Source organism: Lissotriton helveticus, chromosome 5_1, assembly GCF_964261635.1.
Source record: "Lissotriton helveticus chromosome 5_1, aLisHel1.1, whole genome shotgun sequence".
Lineage (NCBI taxonomy): Eukaryota > Metazoa > Chordata > Amphibia > Caudata > Salamandridae > Lissotriton > Lissotriton helveticus.
The window spans coordinates 26,732,563-26,753,210 of record NC_136065.1 but is presented as its reverse complement, the minus strand read 5'-3'; the positions used below and the strand labels follow the sequence as shown (position 1 = coordinate 26,753,210).

The following is a 20,648-nucleotide window of genomic DNA, read 5'->3' as shown; positions in this document are numbered from 1 at the left end:
ATCATCATCAGGACATTTAATTATTCATGCCTTAAACACTATGAACCATAATCCAGCCTAAGCACAAAATTAACCATTTTCCATAAATCACAATACAAGACATTTAACAATGAACAATGGTACACAATTGGGGAAAAAACGGGGTAGGTAATGGGAAGAAAAAAGGCATAAGGATTAAATAAAGTAAATTGGACTTAATACACATAACCTGACAAGTCTGACACTTGTTCTTACATATAACGGTTGGCCAGCCGAGTCCGTCAGCAAGTGGAAGTGTAAAGTTAAATCACCCGACAAGTCAGACAATTATTCTTACACGTAGAAAATAGCCAGCCAAACCCGCTATCGAACGGAGGTGCAGAATTAAAAATTGCGAAAATGAACGTGAAGGGGTGGTGAGTGCAGAGGGACAACCTTGCTGTGAAGTGAATACATTAAAATAAGCGTTCGAGGTGCCATGAAGAGGAAGGACCCATTAGGTGATTTTCAAATGATCTGCTAATGTAAGCATGAGAGGTGATGACAACGCTTACCGCAATTTCGCGTGGTTATGGTGGATAACAAGGTCAGCTTGATAATGACCTAAAGAACCAGAGGTAAATATTTACAAGGCGGCAAAAATAATACCACGTCCAATTTTTAGGAAATCGGGTTAAAGTACATGGACGCTTACCGAGAGTAGCCGGTCATTTAAACACGGGGTTTTCCAATCAAAGCCCCTGAAAAGTAAAAGGAGTCTTAGATGCGATCAAGGCAATTGGCCAGAATGGGCTGTGCAGTGGAACGGGATACTTGTATAGAAAGTGCTTACCGTGGAAGACGCCGCAATGGGTTTCCACTTGCCAAGAAGCCGATGCTTGTTTGGGCACTGAAGCATCGCCGGGCGCGACGTAACAATATGCGCGCTGACCATGTGATCAGCATCATGTGACACGGGCGCTAAGGAACCATCTAGTCACTTTTCGAGAATTTTGGGCGGCCATATTAGAATGTGCAATACTGTGCAGTGAAAGTGGACCTAGGTGTGGCAGAGTGCTTTACATGAGTGAATTAACCGTGAATACAGAGGAGACGGTGAACCATTGTGCAAACGGAAAGGAACCTCTAGACATTATGAATTAAAAACAAGAATTCTCATCATACATTTTTCAATTTTCGAAAAAATGAAACTGAACGTTCATATTCAGTAGAGTCTATTTCTGGAGGGTTTATAGGAGCGAGGTCCAGTCCTCCAGGCGATTCAATCCGGTACGGATACTTTTAGTACGGAGTATCCATTTCAGTTCTTCCTTATTCAGAAGTCCATTCAAGTCACCCCCTCTCGGTGGGCTTTTCACAATGTCAATGATTGTCCATCTCAGGTCCATTTCAGTATGTTTTTTCCCCTCAAAATGATCCACCAATGGGGCGTTGGGTGTTTTGCAGCGGATGCGGCTCTTGTGCTGGCCTATCCGACGGCGTGCCTTTTGGGTGGTTTGTCCAATATATATCAATTCACAAGGACAAAAAATGGCATAAATTATGTTGGCACTATTACAGTTAGTGAAATGTTGTCTTCGAAAAGAAATTGAACCAAACAAACTCTTTTCCTTCAATTGTACACTCACAGACACTGCAAGAACCACATTTCACATGCCCAGTTAATGGTGGGAGCCCCCACAGTTCATTAATTGTGCCCTTGTTGTTCTCTGGTGGAATAGCAGCTCTCACCAAGTGTTCCTTTATATTCTTTGCCTTTTTAAATGCAAAGAGAGGGCGTTCCAAATCTAGACACCCAGCATTAAGGATGGGCCAACGGTTGTTAATGCTCTTCTTTATAGCATTAGAGACGGGATTAAAGGTGGTGACACAGACTAATCTAGTCTGGGAAAATACAAGGTCAGAGAAATATCTCTACATACCTGCCTATGTGAGGTGCACTCCACATATAACTCAAATCATAGGACCAAATGTTAGCTAACTCAACTCAAACAAATCCAAAAGCCACAGTAAGTGTCAGTAGACTACCTTACCAATCACAATCTTACCAAATATTCTCAAACGTCCAGATTCCAACTGCCAAGTTCCTTAATCGAATCAGCCAAGCGGGCACTGCACGACAACCCAACTGATCAGGATCTCAGTCGAGGACCGGCGCCACCTGGCAGGTCAGGTCGGAAGGAAAGGAAAAAACACCGTGGGTGCCAAGACTCGGGTCACTCAGTGGCAGCGTACGTGTCCATGGCGAGTTTCCAATCCTTCGTCGTGACCTCTCCTTCGGGCATCCGAGTCGCCGATGAGCCCCTTCGTGGTCGCCAATTTGTGGCATCGGTTCAACAGATCTACATATTCTGCAAAAAAACTCTCGAACACCATGGAATAGAAGTTGGCACGGAAACTGGAAATGCAAAAGACAAGTTTATTAAGACCCCATGGGGTGGTGGTACAATCCTACAGCACCCTTCGGTAATGCAAGAAGTATCACACCGAACATCGGTGTGTGACCTCTTTTATACAGTTTTACAGCAATAAAAAGAGTAGGCGGTATACTTTGAACAGTTTAGGTACATATAAGGGCATTTTTGGAACACAGCCAACTTGTGGGAGGAGTTTAGTATCACTGGTCAGTTTTGGAGAACATTCCTAAGAAGGTGACCGCTCATTAGTCTAAACGTTTGAGTACGCATGCGCGGGCTTGACCAGTGCTAAAAATAGCCTGTTGCTGGGCAATTTAAATGGTCATTGGTACAGAGAAAGGACAAAAGGGCATGCTGACCACGAGGCAGCATGTTCATTGAAAATGGATGCTAGGAAATGCAAAATGGCCTCCACAAACATGGTCAAGTTAATGGTGAATGTTTGTGTAGCTGAGCTAAATGCTAACCTAATTGCTGCCAAATTACAACAGCACCACATAATATAATATGACTGACAGCTAGAAAAAACAAGCATTGGCATAGCCAATAGGTCTCGCCTTTGGGACCTTATTAATATTTAGTTATCCAGCACAATATCCTTGGTGCAGCAACTGTTGCATGGCTAAACACTTATAAGGTCCCAAAGGCGAGACCTTTTGGCTATGCCAATGCTTGTTTTAAATGCATAGGAGTGTGAGTCTCCCTATAAAAGCGTGTCACTTTTTAGGTCTGGCAGCTTTTATTTGTGTATTGTGAAAGCCAATTCCGTACAATACCAATGCTTAGATTGGTTTAGGATCAGCCTGTTACGTTTTAGTGGTTGTCTTTCTTGTCAATTTAATTTGCCTTTCAGTTGTTCTGGCTCGCTTGCTACCCTCGCTTGCCTCATAACCTGTTCCCTTATCTCTCCCTCTTTGATCCCGTCTGGGCCTGCTGCTTTCCCTTTACTGAGCCTCCTCACCTGTTCCCTTATCTCTCCCTCTTTGATCCCGCCTGGGCCTGCTGCTTTCCCTTTACTGAGCCTCCTCACCTGTTCCCTTATCTCTCCCTCTTTGATCCCGCCTGGGCCTGCTGCTTTCCCTTTACTGAGCCTCCTCACCTGTTCCCTTATCTCTCCCTCTGTGATCCTGTCTGGGCCTGCTGCTTTCCTATTACTGAGCCTCCGAACCTGTTCCCTTCCCTCTTTCTCTGTGATCCCGTCTGCTGCTTTCCCTTTACTGAGGCTCCTACCCTGTTCCCTTATCTCTCCCTCTGTGATCCCATCAGCTGCTTTCCCTTTACTGAGGCTCCTACCCTGTTCCCTTATCTCTCCCTCTGTGATCCCGTCAGCTGCTTTCCCTTTACTGAGGCTCCTACCCTGTTCCCTTATCTCTCCCTCTGTGATCCCATCAGCTGCTTTCCCTTTACTGAGGCTCCTCACCTGTTCCCTTATCTCTCCCTCTGTGATCCCGTCTGCTGCTTTCCCTTTACTGAGGCTCCTCACCTGTTCCCTTATCTCTCCCTCTGTGATCCCATCAGCTGCTTTCCCTTTACTGAGGCTCCTACCCTGTTCCCTTATCTCTCCCTCTGTGATCCCATCAGCTGCTTTCCCTTTACTGAGGCTCCTACCCTGTTCCCTTATCTCTCCCTCTGTGATCCCATCAGCTGCTTTCCCTTTACTGAGGCTCCTACCCTGTTCCCTTATCTCTCCCTCTGTGATCCCGTCTGCTGCTTTCCCTTTACTGAGGCTCCTACCCTGTTCCCTTATCTCTCCCTCTGTGATCCCATCAGCTGCTTTCCCTTTACTGAGGCTCCTACCCTGTTCCCTTAACTCTCCCTCTGTGATCCCATCAGCTGCTTTCCCTTTACTGAGGCTCCTACCCTGTTCCCTTATCTCTCCCTCTGGGATCCCCCATGAGCCTGCTGCTTTCCCTTTACTGAGGCTCCTACCCTGTTCCCTTATCTCTCCCTCTGTGATCCCATCAGCTGCTTTCCCTTTACTGAGGCTCCTACCCTGTTCCCTTATCTCTCCCTCTGGGATCCCCCATGAGCCTGCTGCTTTCCCTTTACTGAGGCTCCTACCCTGTTCCCTTATCTCTCCCTCTGTGATCCCATCAGCTGCTTTCCCTTTACTGAGGCTCCTACCCTGTTCCCTTATCTCTCCCTCTGTGATCCCGTCAGCTGCTTTCCCTTTACTGAGGCTCCTACCCTGTTCCCTTATCTCTCCCTCTGTGATCCCGTCTGCTGCTTTCCCTTTACTGAGGCTCCTACCCTGTTCCCTTATCTCTCCCTCTGGGATCCCCCATGAGCCTGCTGCTTTCCCTTTACTGAGGCTCCTACCCTGTTCCCTTCTCTCTCCATCTGTGATCCTTCCCCAACGGCCTAAAATCTGCTGTTCCGTAAGATGTGGACGTTTTTGTTTTGCAACCAGTTTTTCATTACTAAGCGGTCTGGGTTCAAATCTTCCTTATATATCCCACTAAGGCTCTTCAATATCTTAGCTCTAGAGAATGGTGACAAGGTTTACACTGGCAGGGATTGGATGCGAGAATGTTGTGTTGTGGGCGCTGTCTGGAATACACGTGGACCTCAGGTAAGAAGGTATTTATTAAGCGTATACACCAGACTCCACCAGGGGCAGATGTAACCTGTCCTGACCCCATCTCACTGAGCTAAGAGCAGCTCCTAGAAGACCCACGCTGAGGTACTCCATAGCATCACATGAAGCGCACTAGTCTCACTGAGCTATCTGCCTTAAAACACACACATCCTGTCATAAGATGTTAAAGGTACTTGTGGGTATCGTTAGAGCTTTGTCTGTTGTGTATGAACAGTAACTCACACTGAGCTCTGGTCCGCAGGCGCTGCTCTTAAAACTGAATCTTATTACAAATACAGATGTTATGTGATGTTGATCCTTTGTTCCTGTAGCTGTCATTGATCTTTAATACAAAAATTGTGTGTGTGTTATTTCAGGTGTAATAATGTGAAGATTCAGAGCCCAGAGATGGTGAAGAGTTATAAAGGTAAATATAATTGCGATGATTAGCTCTTAGTATTACTGTTCATGAAAATGATATGGTGTGGTGTGCTGTGGTGTGGTATGGTGTGGTGTGCTGTGGTGTGGTGTGCTGTGGTGTGGTATGGTGTGGTGTGCTGTGGTGTGGGATGGTGTGGTGTGGTGTGGTGTGGTGTGGTGTGGTGTGGTGTGCTGTGGTGTGGTATGGTGTGGTGTGCTATGGTATGGTGTGGTATGATGTGGGATGGTATGGCATGCTATGGGATGGTGTGGGATGGTGTGGGATGGTGTGGTATGGTGTGGTGTGGTGTGGTTTGGTGTGGTGTGCTATGGTGTGGTATGATGTGGGATGGTATGGCATGCTATGGGATGGTGTGGGATGGTGTGGTGTGGTGTGGTGTGGTGTTGTGTGGTGTGGTGTGGTGTGGTATGGTGTGGTGTGCTATGGTATGGTGTGGTATGATGTGGGATGGTAAGGCATGCTATGGGATGGTGTGGGGTGGTGTGAGATGGTGTGGGATGGTGTGGGATGGTGTGGTGTGGTGTGGTGTGGTATGGTGTGGTGTGGGATGGTGTGTTATGGTGTGGTATGGTGTGGGGTGCTGTGGCATGGTGTGGTGTGGGATGGTGTGGTATGGTGTGGTATGCTGTGGTGTGGTATGGTGTGGTGTGGTATGGTGTGGTGTGCTATGGTGTGGTGTGGTGTGGTGTGGTGTGGTGTGGTGTGGTATGCTGTGGTGTGGTATGGTGTGGTGTGGTATGATGTGGTGTGCTATGGTATGGTGTGGTGTGGTATGGTGTGGTGTGGTATGGTGTGGTGTGGTATGGTGTGGTGTGGTGTGGTGTGGTGTGGTGTGCTGTGGTGTGGTGTAGTGTGGTATGGTGTGGTGTGCTATGGTGTGGTGTGCTATGGTATGGTGTGGTATGATGTGGGATGGTAAGGCATTCTATGGGATGGTGTGGGGTGGTGTGGGATGGTGTGGTGTGGTGTGGTGTGGTATGGTGTGGTGTGGGATGGTGTGGTATGGTGTGGTATGGTGTGGGATGGTGTGGGATGGTGTGAGATGGTGTGGGATGGTGTGGGATGGTGTGGTGTGGGATGGTGTGGTGTGGTGTGGTGTGGTATGGTGTGGTGTGGGATGGTGTGTTATGGTGTGGTATGGTGTGGGGTGCTGTGGCATGGTGTGGGATGGTGTGGGATGGTGTGGTATGGTGTGGTATACTGTGGTGTGGTATGGTGTGGTGTGGTATGGTGTGGTGTGGTATGCTGTGGTGTGGTATGGTGTGGTGTGGTATGGTGTGGTGTGCTATGGTATGGTATGGTGTGGTGTGGTGTGGTGTGGTGTGGTGTGGTGTGCTGTGGTGTGGTGTGGTATGGTGTGGTGTGCTATGGTGTGGTGTGCTATGGTATGGTGTGGTGTGCTATGGTATGGTGTGGTATGATGTGGGATGGTAAGGCATTCTATGGGATGGTGTGGGGTGGTGTGGGATGGTGTGGTATGGTGTGGTGTGGTGTGGTGTGGTATGGTGTGGTGTGGTGTGGTGGGCTATGGTTTGATGTGGTGTGGTATGGTGTGGTGTGCTATGGTTTGATGTGGTGTGGTATGGTGTGCTACGATGTGGTGTGGTGGGCTATGGTTTGGTCTGGTGTGGTATGGTATGGTGTGCTACGATGTGGTGTGGTGGGCTATGGTTTGGTCTGGTGTGGTATGGTATGGTGTGCTACGATGTGGTGTGGTATGCTATGGTTTGATGTGGTATGGTATGGTGTGCTATGATGTGGTGTGGTATGCTATGGTTTGGTATGGTATGGTGTGCTATGATGTGGTATGGTATGGTGTGGTGTGGTGTGCTATTGTATGGTATGGTGTGGTATGGTGTGGGCTATGGTGTGGTGTGCTAGGTTATGTATGTTATGGGATGTTATGGTGAGATGGGATTGGATGGATGGGATGGTGTGGACTGGTATACTATGGAATGTTATGATGGTATGGTGGGTGTACTATAGGGTGAGATCATGGTATAATATGGTATAGTGGTATGGGATGGTTTGGTATGGTGTGGTGTGCGATGGTGTGGTATGGTGTGGTGTGGTGTGGTGTGGTGTGGTATGGTGTGGTATGGTGTGGTATGGTGTGGTATGGTATGGTGTGGGATGGTGTGGGATGGTGTGGGATGGTGTGGTATGGTATGGTGTGGTATGGTGTGGTGTGGTATGGTGTGGTGTGGTGTGGTATGGTGTGGTGTGCTATGGTGTGGTGTGGTGTGGTGTGGTATGGTGTGGTATGCTATGGTGTGGTATGGTGTGATATGGTGTGGTGTGGTATGGTATGGTGTGGTGTGCTATGATGTGCTATGGTGTGGTATGCTATGGTATGGTGTGGTATGGGATGGGATGGGATGGTGTGCTATGGTGTGGTGTGATGGGCTGTGGTATGGTGTGGTGTGCTGTGGTATGGTGTGGTATGGTGTGGTATGGTGTGGTGTGGTGTGGTGTGGTATGGTGTGGTATGGTGTGGTATGGTGTGTGGTGTGGTATGGTGTGTGGTGTGGTGTGGTGTGGTATGGTGTGTGGTGTGGTGTGGTGTGGTGTGGTATGGTGTGGTATGGTATGGTGTGGTATTCTATGGTGTGGTATGGGATGGGATGGTGTGCTGTGGTGTGGTGTGATGTGCTGTGGTATGGTGTGGTGTGTTATGGGATGGGATGGTGTGCTATGGTGTTGTGTGATATGCTGTTGTGTGGTGTGGTATAGTGTGGTATGGTGTGGTGTGGTATGGTGTGGTGTGCTATGGGATGGAATGGTGTGCTATGGTGTGGTGTGATGTGCTGTGGTATGGTGTGGTGTGTTATGGGATGGGCTGGTGTGGTGTGCTATGGTATGGTGTGGTGTGCTATGGTATGGTGTGGTGTGGTATGGGATGGGATGGTGTGGTATGATATGGTATGGTGTGGTATGGGATAGGATGGTGTGGTATGCTATGGTGTGGTATGCTATGGTATAGTGTGGTATGGTATGATGTGGCGTGCTATGGTGTGGTATGGAATGGTGTGTGGTATGGGATGGGATGGTGTGGTGTGGTGGGCTATCTTATGGTGTGCTGTGGTATGGGATGCGATGGTGTGCTATGGTATAGTGTGGTATGCTATGGTATAGTGTGGTATGGTATGGTGTGGCGTGCTATGGTATGGTGTGGTATGGAATGGTGTGGTATGGGATGGTGTGGTATGGTGTGGTGGGCTATCTTATGGTGTGCTGTGGTATGGGATGCGATGGTGTGCTATGGTATGGTATGGTGTGGTGTGCTACAGAATGGCATGGCATGTATGGGATGTTATGGTAGGATGGTGTTGGATCGGATGGGATGGTATGGACTGATAGGGTATGGAATGTTACGATGGTATGTATGGTGTGGTGCGCTATGGTATGTTGTGGTGGGCTATAGTATGGTTTTGTATGGTATTGTGTCGTATGGTATGGTATGTATGGGATGTTATGGTGGGATGGGGTTGGATTGGATGGGATGGTATGGACTGGTATGGAATGGAATGTTATGATGGTATGTATGGTGTGGTGTAGAATAGGGTGAGATCATTGTATGGTATAGTGGTATGGGATGGTTTGGTATGGTGGTGATGGATGGAATGGGATGGCGGTATGGTATGTTATGGCATTTAGTGGTAACGTGCACTCACGTCAGGGTACAGTTACTTGATTTGTCCCTAAACTTTGTCTTTTCCAGATGGTATGGTATGGTGTGGTATGGTGTGGTGTGGTATGGTGTGCTATGGGATGGTATGGGGTGGTGTGCTGTGGTGTGGGATGGTGTGGGATGGTGTGGTGTGCTGTGGGATGGTTGGATGTGGTGTGGTATGGTATGGTATGGTGTGGTGTGCTATGTTGTATTGTGGTGGGCTATGGGTTGATGTGGTATGGTGTGGTGTGCTACGATGTGGTGTGGTGGGCTATGGTTTGATGTGGTGTGGTATGGTATGGTGTGGTATGGTATGGTGTGGTATGGTATTGTGTGGTATGGTATGGTGTGGTATGGTGTGGTGGGCTATGGTATGTATGTTATGGGATGTTATGGTGAGATGGGATTGGATGGATGGGATGGTGTGGACTGGTATACTATGGAATGTTATGATGGTATGATGGGTGTACTATAGGGTGAGATCATTGTATAATATGGTATAGTGGTATGGGATGGTATGGTATGGTGTGGTATGATGTGGTGTGGTTTGGTGTAGTGTGGTTTGCTGTAGTGTGGTTTGGTGTGGTGTGGTGTGGTGTGGTTTGGTGTGGTATGGTGTGTTGTGGTATGGTGTGTTGTGGTATGGTGTGGTATGGTATGGTATGGTGTGGTGTGGTATGGTGTGGTATGGTATGGTGTGGTATGGTATGGTATGGTGTGGTATGGTATGGTGTGATATGGTGTGGTGTGGTATGCTATGGTATGGTGTGCTATGGTGTGGTGTGGTGTGCTATGGTATGGTGTGGTATGCTATGGTATGGTGTGCTATGGTGTGGTGTGGTGTGCTATGGTATGGTATGGTGTGGGATGTAAATGTAGTAAATGTAGTATACTTGTAAAGCGCACAGCTGCCCCAGCAACGGGGCGTCCCGGCGCTGTATAACTCTGGGGAACCCGTCCTGGCTTTCCCTGTGGGATGGTCCCTTGCTGGGAGTCCCCAAGGTGGAGCCAGGCATCCCCGGAATTGGTAGGGCCGTTGTGGAGATAAGGCAAGCTAATGCCCAGAGTTGCCGAGTGGAACCCCTGATTAGAGTAAGCACCGAAGCGAGAATTATCGAGTCCGCTGACCAAGGTCCACGACCCTGTGATGGTGTGGGATGGTGTGGTATGGGATGGGATGGTGTGCTATGGTGTGGTGTGGTGTGGTGGGCTATAGTATGGTGTCGTATGCTACGGAATGGTATGGTATGTATGGGATGTTATGGTGGGATGGGGTTGGATTGGATGGGATGGAATGTTATGATGGTATGGTGTGGTGTAGTATAGGGTGAGATCATTGTATAATATGGTATAGTGGTATGGGATGGTTTGGTATGGTGGTGATGGATAGAATGGGATGGCGATATTGTGTGGTATGGTATTGTATGGTATTTAGTGGTAACGTGCACTCACACCAGGGTACAGTTACTTGATTTGTCCCTAAACTTTGTCTTTTCCAGATTTTTCTAGATTTCTACTTATCTCCATTCTGTATATGTGCTGCAGCATTTCCTTTGTTTAAATCATTCTTCCCCCTGGACATTCATGCTAAGTTTATCGGAAATTCAGATGCGGTAATTTCACACCTCAAATGAATTAGTTAATTAATTTTGGTTTTTATATAGCGCATGAATCACCCCCGAATGGGTAGCTCTGCGCTTCCGACCGTGCTGCTGGACAGGCTGACGAGCATTATCAGAACAGAGCAGTCTTCAGAAGCTTTCTAAATCTGAGATAGTCAGGACATTGTCTCAGGTAAATGGGGAGTTGATTCCAATAAAGGGGAACGAGGTAGCAAAAGGATTTCCCACCTAACCTTGTTTCCTGATCCCTGGGACCAAGAGAAGTGATTTGGTTCCTGACCGGTGGATCCTAGAAGGGACATAATGATTACGTTTCTCGGCGATGTAGAGGGGGCCATTGTTATACAAGGCCTTGTGGACGGTGCAGCAGATTTAGAATTGAACCCGCTTGCGCACTGGAAGCCAATGAAGCTGTTAAAGGAGAGACAGGGAGGCAGTTTTCTGGGGGGCATTCGAGACAAGGCGCGCTGCGGTGTTCTGAACCACCAGCAATCTGCTAAGCGAGGACTCATTGGCTGAGACCGGGCGAGCTTTGTAGTAGTCTAAGCGGCTTACTACCATTGTCTGAATGAGGGTTTTGCGAGTGGAATCTGGGAGGAAAGAAAAAACTCACCATAACAAACCCAGCACGTAGAAGCAGGAGCCGACAGTATAAGCGGCACGCTCCTTCATGGTCAAGGCCCGGTCTAGGCGAATGCCCAGGTTTTTAACAAGGGTCTTGGGGGCAGGGAGATGTCGAGGGCTACCGGCCACTGGCAGGTGTCCACAGCATAGATGCCTCTCCTCAAAGCATAATCTCCGTCTTCCCTGAACAAAGGAGGTGAATTTATTAAATGAGAAGAGGAGCTGAGTGTCATCAGCAATGCATATGAAATAGGCATAAAGCCACAGGCCCGAGGGGGTTGGCCAAGGGAGCAACATAGATGTTGAATAAGTTGGGGCTTAAACATGAGCCCTGGGGAACTCCCTTGCTCAGTTCCATCATCTTTGACCGAAAAGGGCCTAAATTGATGGTCTGAGAACGGGAGGACAGGAAGCTCGTCATCCACTGAAGAGCAGGTCCTCTGAGTCCAATCTCCTCCAATCTCCTGAGCAAGATTTGGTGATAGACTGTGTCGAACGGTGATACTGTTATGATACTGCTAGGCTTGACAACTGCGAGTAACTCAGTTACTGCAGTATTCTGGGACAATCGAATCGGAAATTACCTCAGAAGATTGTATTTACCATATAACACATTCTATTTTCCAGAGTTTTAGCACCAACAGGGACCTAGCACATGCATCTACACGGACCCAACGCATGCATCTAGAGTGAGCTAGGGCATGCACCTGCACTTACTTAATGCATGCTTTCACACTCACCTAGCCCATGCATCTACTCTGGCCTAGTGCATACATCTACACTGACCTAGTGCATGAATCTACACTGACCTAGCCCATGCATCTACTCTGGCCTAGTGCATACATCTACACTGACCTAGTGCATGAATCTACACTGACCTAGCGCATGCATCTACACTGACCTAGCGCATGCATCTAAACTGACCTAGTGCATGCATCTACACTGACCTAGCGCATGCATCTAAACTGACCTAGTGCATGCATCTACACTGACCTAGCGCATGCATCTACACTGACCTAGCACATGCATCTACAGTGACCTATCGCATACACTGACCTAGCGCATGCTCCTACACTGACCTAGCACATGCTCCTACACTGACATAGTGCATGCATCTACACTGACCTAGCGCATGCATCTACACCGACTTAGCGCATGCATCTAAACTGACCTATCGCATACACTGACCTAGCGCATGCTCCTACACTGACCTAGCGCATGCACCTACACTGACCTAGCGCATGCACCTACACTGACCTAGCACATGCACCTACACTGACCTAATGCATGCACCTACACTGACCTAGCGCATGCACCTACACTGACCTAGCGCATATACCAACACTGACCTAGCGCATGCACCTACACCGACCTAGCGCATGCATCTTAACTGACCTAGCGCATGCACCTACACTGACCTAGCGCATACACCAACACTGACCTAGCGCATGCACCTACACCGACCTAGCGCATGCATCTTAACTGACCTAGCACATGCTCCTACACTGACCTAGCGCATGCTCCTACACTGACCAGGTGCATGCACCTACACTGACCTAGCGCATACACCAACACTGACCTAGCGCATGCACCTACACCGACCTAGCGCATGCATCTTAACTGACCTAGCGCATGCTCCTACACTGACATAGCGCATGCACCTACACTGACCTAGCACATGCACCTACACTGACCTAGCGCATGCACCTACACTGACCTAGCGCATACACCAACACTGACCTAGCGCATGCACCTACACTGACCTAGCGCATGCACCTACACTGACCTAGCGCATGCACCAACACTGACCTAGCGCATGCACCTACACTGACCTAGCGCATACACCAACACTGACCTAGCGCATGCACCTACACTGACCTAGCGCATGCACCTACACTGACCTAGCGCATACACCAACACTGACCTAGCGCATGCACCTACACCGACCTAGCGCATGCATCTTAACTGACCTAGCGCATGCTCCTACACTGACATAGCGCATGCATCGACACTGACCTAGCGCATGCATCTAAACTGACCTAGCGCATGCTCCTACACTGACCTAGCGCATGCATCGACACTGACCTAGTGCATGCATCTACACTGACCTATCGCATACACTGACCTAGCGCATGCTCCTACACTGACCATGCGCATGCACCTACACTGAACTAGCGCATGCACCTACACTGACCTAGCGCATGCACCTACACTGACCTAGCACATGCACCTACACCGACCTAGCGCATGCATCTTAACTGACCTAGCACATGCTCCTACACTGACATAGCGCATGCATCGACACTGACCTAGCGCATGCATCTAAACTGACCTAGCGCATGCTCCTACACTGACCTAGCGCATGCATCGACACTGACCTAGTGCATGCATCTTGTTAGAAATGGCTATTTCCAGTTGGCTAAGGCTTGCGCCAAAGCCAGGCAGAAACCACCATTCTACCTCAGGGCAAGGAAGTCACCCGCCAAGATAACCCCTGCTCACCCCCTTGGTAGCTTGGCACGAGCAGTCAGGCTTATCCCGGAGGCGGTGTTTAAAGTAGTCAGCTATGCCCCCTGTGGAGCATACTAGCGCTCTGAAACAACACGTGTCCCCCCGCACTGGGGCTGTAAATGGAACTGTGCCCCCTAAGAGCCATCTAGGCTCTGCAAATCACTACGCCACTCCTTGGAGCCACACAGGGCTCTTAAAAAATACACAGGGCACCACCGGTGGAGCCCAGGGGTTCTAACAATGATCAGGGGCCATGGAGCACACTGGCTTCCCCAAATAATAAGCATGGGCCTCTCTGGGCGAAAATAGACAAGTATGGCCAGTCTTTGGAGCCCCGCACGGGCTCTGCAAATAATCATATGCCCCCAAGAATTCAGAAAGCACACGGGCCCCCAAACATCGGAGTAAAGTGCCCACGAGGCCTTGGGACCCCCACGGGGGCCTTCAAAACTACGTCACTACGCTGGAGTGGCCCTCTGGGCATATGGGGCCGCTCGGACTCCGTCTCTCTCTCCCCCCAGCTCCCTCTGACACTCACCGGCTCTGTCCTCGAGACCTGGGGCGGACACGGGCACTTCCGGCGGCGGTCTGCAGCACCTGCGGTGCTTCCCTGTCCTTACGGGAGCCCCGCGCTGTTGTTGGCTATACCGGCCGCTGCCTCTCTTCACCCTAGACCAGACTATACCTACCCTCTAACCATAGGAGAAATTAATGGAGTAGCACAGATCCTATGCCAAAGAGTTATTTGGAACTACTGATCTTAATCAGACTGTAAAGGCCACACTGAATATCACTGTGATTGTTATATGGTCACAACAACCTTTACCCAGTCCCCACCTTTACTCCATCACACCCATCCCCCTTAACTTCCTCTTTTTTCATCACTTTGAGCGCGTCGAAATGTTATAATCTAGATAATATGTCTGATTTTCGTTTTATATATGAAGTCCTTCTATGCACCAAATTGATACTTGTGTCCTCAATTATCTGTTGGATTCAATGAAGTAATTGAAAAAATGTTTTCTTACATGTCTAATTTCTTTTTTTTTTTAAACTGGTACTTACTGAATAATACGAAGTACCCAGGCAACAAGGTGCTTTAAATAAAAGTTTTTTGCACTACATGGATGAAATGTTGATAATTTATAAATGGCAATATTCATGTGAGACATTTGATGCTTTGGTTAATCAATAGACTCTGACCACTTTATACGTATCTACTTAACTGACCCAGGTCAGAGAGTTCTTAGGGTATACCCCGTTATAACTCACCTCTCTTCACCCGGGCCCCCTCCTGGGACCCGGGGCTTTCTCTCACCAGCCGCAATCGCGGGGCTCTCCCTAGAGCATGGGAGCCCCGCGCCAAAGCTCACGCCGGCCTCTTCCGGCTGCATTCTTCCTCCCGCTTCCGTCCGCGCTGGCCCCGCCCACAACCAGGCCAGCCGCGGTTCGCGGCGGCAGGACTCCATCACAGAGGGGTAGGCTCCCTCGCAATTAAGAAATAGAAATGCGGGGTGGGCACCCGCGATTATAAAACAATTAGGGCCATAATGCAGGGTGGGTACCTGCAATAATTAAAGTAATAAGCGGGGTGGGCACCCGATCGGCAACAAAAGGGCAGGAGCGCTTCCCCCAGAGGGATAACAACAGTGCTCTGCCCAGAAATCATAAAAGGCCCCAGAAATTACCCCCACAGCAAGGAGGGTCCTAGCATTAAAAGTAAGATACAGCGCTCCTATGTTGTCAAAGGTCCTGGAAAAGGTTTTAAGGGCAAAAGTCCAAAAGGGGTCCAAAAGAAGTCCATCAGCAATCCAGGGGCTGGGCAGGGCCCAGGGAGGCAAGCCTTCCCCTGGGCCCCAGCAGCAGCACGCCCCTGGTAGATTCTAATGAGGAAAACAAGAACATTTAACATGAGGTCACAGCCTCTTTTTATACACAAAATCCCTTTGTCTCTGGGGTGTAGGGTGGGGGCAAAACCAGACGCAGCTGGTTCTGCGGAACTCTGTTGCTCAGCCCCTCTCCCCATTCACTGGCCAGGCTAGGGTCATAAGTCGCACCACAGGGGGCGGAGCCAGCATTGTGTAGGGAAAGCCCAGCCCTATTCAGGTCCCAGGTGCAGCTCCTCCCTGTCATCAACATGCAGATCTCCCCATTCACCACCAGGGCAGACCCATCCTGACTCCTGGAGCCAGGCACACCAGCCAGCTCCAGCCAATCACAAGCCAGACAGGGAATTCACCTTTACTACACAGACAGGCCAACGTCTAGAAGTGGCGCTTCCACACTAGGCACATTAAAGCTGCGCACATCATTGCGCAGCATTCACTCTCACGAGTTTGCACATACCAAACTCGAGCTTGCACTCCCCACGCATCAGGAATTACCATGGACACACATATTCCCCATGCATTACTATGGGAGGGCAGGCCACTCTCACACATGCACTCTGAGAGCCCACGCACTTTACACAGAAATCACTATAATGATGTAACCTTAAAAGGCAAAAAGTTCAGGGGTGAACCTGCCTGAAGGGCCAAGTCCAACACATCTACACTGACCTAGCGCATGCATCTACACTGACCTAGTGCATGCATCCACTCCGACCTAGCATATGCACCTACACTGACCTGGCGCCTGCATCCACTCTGACCTAGCACATTCATCTACATTGACCTAGCGCCTGCATCAACTCCGACCTAGCGCATGCACCGACTCCGACCTAGCACATGCACCTACACTGACCTAGCGAATGCTCCTACACTGACCTACCGCATGCACCTACACTGACCTAGCGCATGCTCCTACACTGACCAAGCGCATATCGCTACACTAACCTAGCGCATTCATCGATAATGACCTAGCACATGCAGCTACACTGACCTAGCGCCTGCATCCACTCTGACCTAGCACATGAACCTACACTGACCCAGCGCATGCATCTACTCACCCAGCGCATGCACCTACACTGACCTAGCACATGCAGCTACACTGACCTAGCGCCTGCATCCACTCTGACCTAGCGCCTGCATCGACTCTGACCTAGCGCATGCACCTACACTGACCTAGCGCCTGCATCGACTCTGACCTAGCGCATGAACCTACACTGACCCAGCGCATGCACCTACACTGACCCAGCGCATGCACCTACACTGACCTAGCGCATGTACCTACACTGACCTAGCACATACATATACGCTGACCTAGCGCATGCACCTACACTGACCCAGTGGATGCACCTACACTGACCTAGCACATGTATCTACAATGGTCTACCACATGCTCCTACACTGACCTACCACATGCACCTACACTGACCCAGCGCATGCATCCACTCTGACCTAGCGCATGAACCTACACTGACCCAGCGCATGCATCTACTCACCCAGCGCATGCACCTACACTGACCTAGCACATGTATCTACAATGGTCTACCACATGCACCTACACTGACCTAGCACATGCACCTACACTGACCCAGCGCATGCACCTACACTGACCTAGCACATGCACCTACACTGACCTAGCACATACATATACGCTGACCTAGCGCATGCACCTACACTGACCCAGCGCATGCATCTACACTGACCCAGCGCATGTATCTACACTGACCTAGCGCATGCATCTACACTGACCTAGCGCATGCACCTACACTGACCTAGCACATGTATCTACACTGACCTAGCGCATGCACCTACACTGACCTAGCACATGTATCTACACTGACCTAGCGCATGCACCTACACTGACCCAGCGCATGCATCTACACTGACCCAGCGCATGCACCTACACTGACCCAGTGGATGCACCTACACTGACCTAGCACATGTATCTACAATGGTCTACCACATGCTCCTACACTGACCTACCACATGCACCTACACTGACCCAGCGCATGCATCCACTCTGACCTAGCGCATGAACCTACACTGACCCAGCGCATGCATCTACTCACCCAGCGCATGCACCTACATCACCTAGCGCCTGCATCCACTCTGACCTAGCGCCTGCATCGACTCTGACCTAGCGCATGCACCTACACTGACCTAGCGCCTGCATCGACTCTGACCTAGCGCATGAACCTACACTGACCCAGCGCATGCACCTACACTGACCCAGCGCATGCACCTACACTGACCTAGCACATGTATCTACAATGATCTACCACATGCACCTACACTGACCTAGCACATGTATCTACAATGGTCTACCACATGCTCCTACACTGACCCAGCACCTGTATCCACTCTGACCCAGCGCATGCACCTACACTGACCCAGCCCATGCACCTACACTGACCCAGCGCATGCACCTACACTGACCTAGCACATGCACCTACACTGACCCAGCGCATGCACCTACACTGACCCAGTGGATGCATCTACACTGACATGGCACATGTATCTACAAAGGTCTACCACATGCTCCTACACTGACCTACCACATGCTCCTACACTGACCCAGTGCATGCACCTACACTGACATGGCACATGTATCTACATTGACCTAGCGCCTGCATCCACTCTGACCTAGCGCATTCATCTACACCGACCTAGCGCCTGCATCCACTCTGACCTATTGCATGTTCCTACACTGACCTAGCACATGCTCCCACACTGACCTAGCGCCTGCATCTACACTGCCCTAGTGCATGCACCTTCACTGACCTAGCGCCTGCATCCACTCTGACCTAGCGCATGCACCTACACTGACCTAGCGCACGCATCTACACTGACCTAGCGCACGCATCTACACTGACCTAGCGCATGCACCTACACTGACCTAGCGCACGCATCTACACTGACCTAGCGCACGCATCTACACTGACCTAGCGCATGCACCTACACTGACCTAGCGCATGCATCTACACTGACCTAGCGCATGGAGCTACACTGGCCTAGCGCATGCATCTACGCTGACCTAGCACATGCATCTACGCTGACCTAGCGCATGCACCTACACTGGCCTAGCGCATGCATCTACGCTGACCTAGCACATGCATCTACGCTGACCTAGCGCATGCACCTACACTGGCCTAGCGCATGCATCTACGCTGACCTAGCACATGCATCTACGCTGACCTAGCGCATGCACCTACACTGGCCTAGCGCATGCACCTACACTGGCCTAGCGCATGCATCTACGCTGACCTAGCACATGCACCTACACTGGCCTAGCGCATGCATCCACTCTGACCTAGCACAATCATCTACACTGACCTAGCGCCTGCATCCACTCTGACCTAGCGCCTGCACCTCCACTAACCTAGCGCCTGCATCCACTCTAACGTAGCGCATGAACCTACACTGACCAAACGCCTGCATCCACTCTGACCTAGCGCCTGCATCCACTCTGACCTAGCGCCTGCATCCACTCTGACCTAGCGCCTGCATCCACTCTGACCTAGCGCCTGCTCCCACACTGACCTAGCACATGCTCCCACACTGACCTAACACATGCTCCCACACTGACCTTGCACATGCACATACACTGCCCCAGAGCAGTAGCAGATGCGAGTACACTTCGACGTGGCCAATGCCAGCTCCAGTTGCCGTATTTTGCCAGTAGCCACTCGAACACTCAAACACGTAAGCAGCTAGCAGGACGTCGAACGCTGAGCTGTGGCTCTCAGCTGGTTCTAAACTGTCAATCCCTGCTCCCTGCCCCGGCTCCGGCTGGTTTTCCTTCTGCTGCCGAGTTTAGGTGGCAGTATGCAACCGAGGCCAGCCGAGTCTTCCCTAGAGTCAACCTAGAGGCATCACAGCAAATATTAAAGCTGAAGTCTTAATCGCACCAGCCGGATTGTGGGAGCTGTAGGCAGGAAGCTCCTTACTGACCGGGACCCCTAAAGTCCACTTTTTGTCTTCTATATAGTGTCACGGACATTTTTACAACCTGTGCTATTGCCCTACTATCCCTGTTGGCTATAACTAACCCAAAACTCAAATTTTTATATTTCTCTATAAACTGAAACCAACCCAAGTGTCAGTGGGGTCTCTTGGGATATTGCTGAACCCTGTGATTTTTAGGTCGAAGACCAAAGTCTGCGCTTATCTCCAAAACAGGCAGCGTCTCTCTGTTTTCAGGGTGCCTGCCATTAAAGCCTTCCTAGAAGGACTAAAGCGGGACATCCCTCCCAGGACCCCGCCAGCTCCTGTATGGAACCTCAATGTGGTCCTCACCAGGTTGATGGGTCCACCTTTTGAGCCTCTCCATTCCTGTGAGATTCAGTTCTTAACATGGAAAGTGGCTTTTCTCATTGCCATTACATCTCTGACGTGTTAGTGAGCTGCAGGCGCTCACTGTACAAGAGCCATTTATTCAAATTCATTCCAACAGGGTGGTGCTGCGCACTAACCCTAAATTTCTTCCTAAGGTGGTTTCACAGTTTCATGTCAATCAAACTATCGAACTGCCCGCATTCTTTCAGAACCCTGAGACAGTAGCAGAAAGAATGCTCAACACTCTTGATGTCAAAAGAGCGTTGATGTACTACATTGATAGGACCAAGGACTTTAGAAAGACACAACAGCTCTTTGTTGCCTTCTCAGCCCAGCACAAAGGCAACCCCATTTCCAAAGCAGGGATCGCCAGGTGGATCGTTAAGTGTATTCAGATTTGCTATCACAAGGCTAAGCACACTTTAACGGTCCCCCCCAGAGCCCACTCCACCCGCAAGTTGGGGGCCTCCATGGCGTTCCTGGGTAATATTCCTTTGGAAGATATTTGTAGAGCAGCCACATGGTCTATACCACATACATTTACTAAGCATTACTGTGTAGATGTGCACTCCAAACAGCAG

At 49.9% G+C, this 20,648-nt stretch overlaps 1 protein-coding gene across 1 annotated transcript in view; it reads left to right on the top strand.

Moving 5' to 3' along the window:
* Positions 1-20,648, top strand: part of LOC144754095 (E3 ubiquitin-protein ligase TRIM39-like) — a 210,877-nt gene that overhangs the window by 168,751 nt on the left and 21,478 nt on the right. The window contains exon 5 of the mRNA XM_078641662.1: positions 5,352-5,401. Coding sequence (XP_078497788.1) covers positions 5,352-5,401 — 50 coding nt within the window. The remainder of the gene's footprint in view (positions 1-5,351; positions 5,402-20,648) is intronic.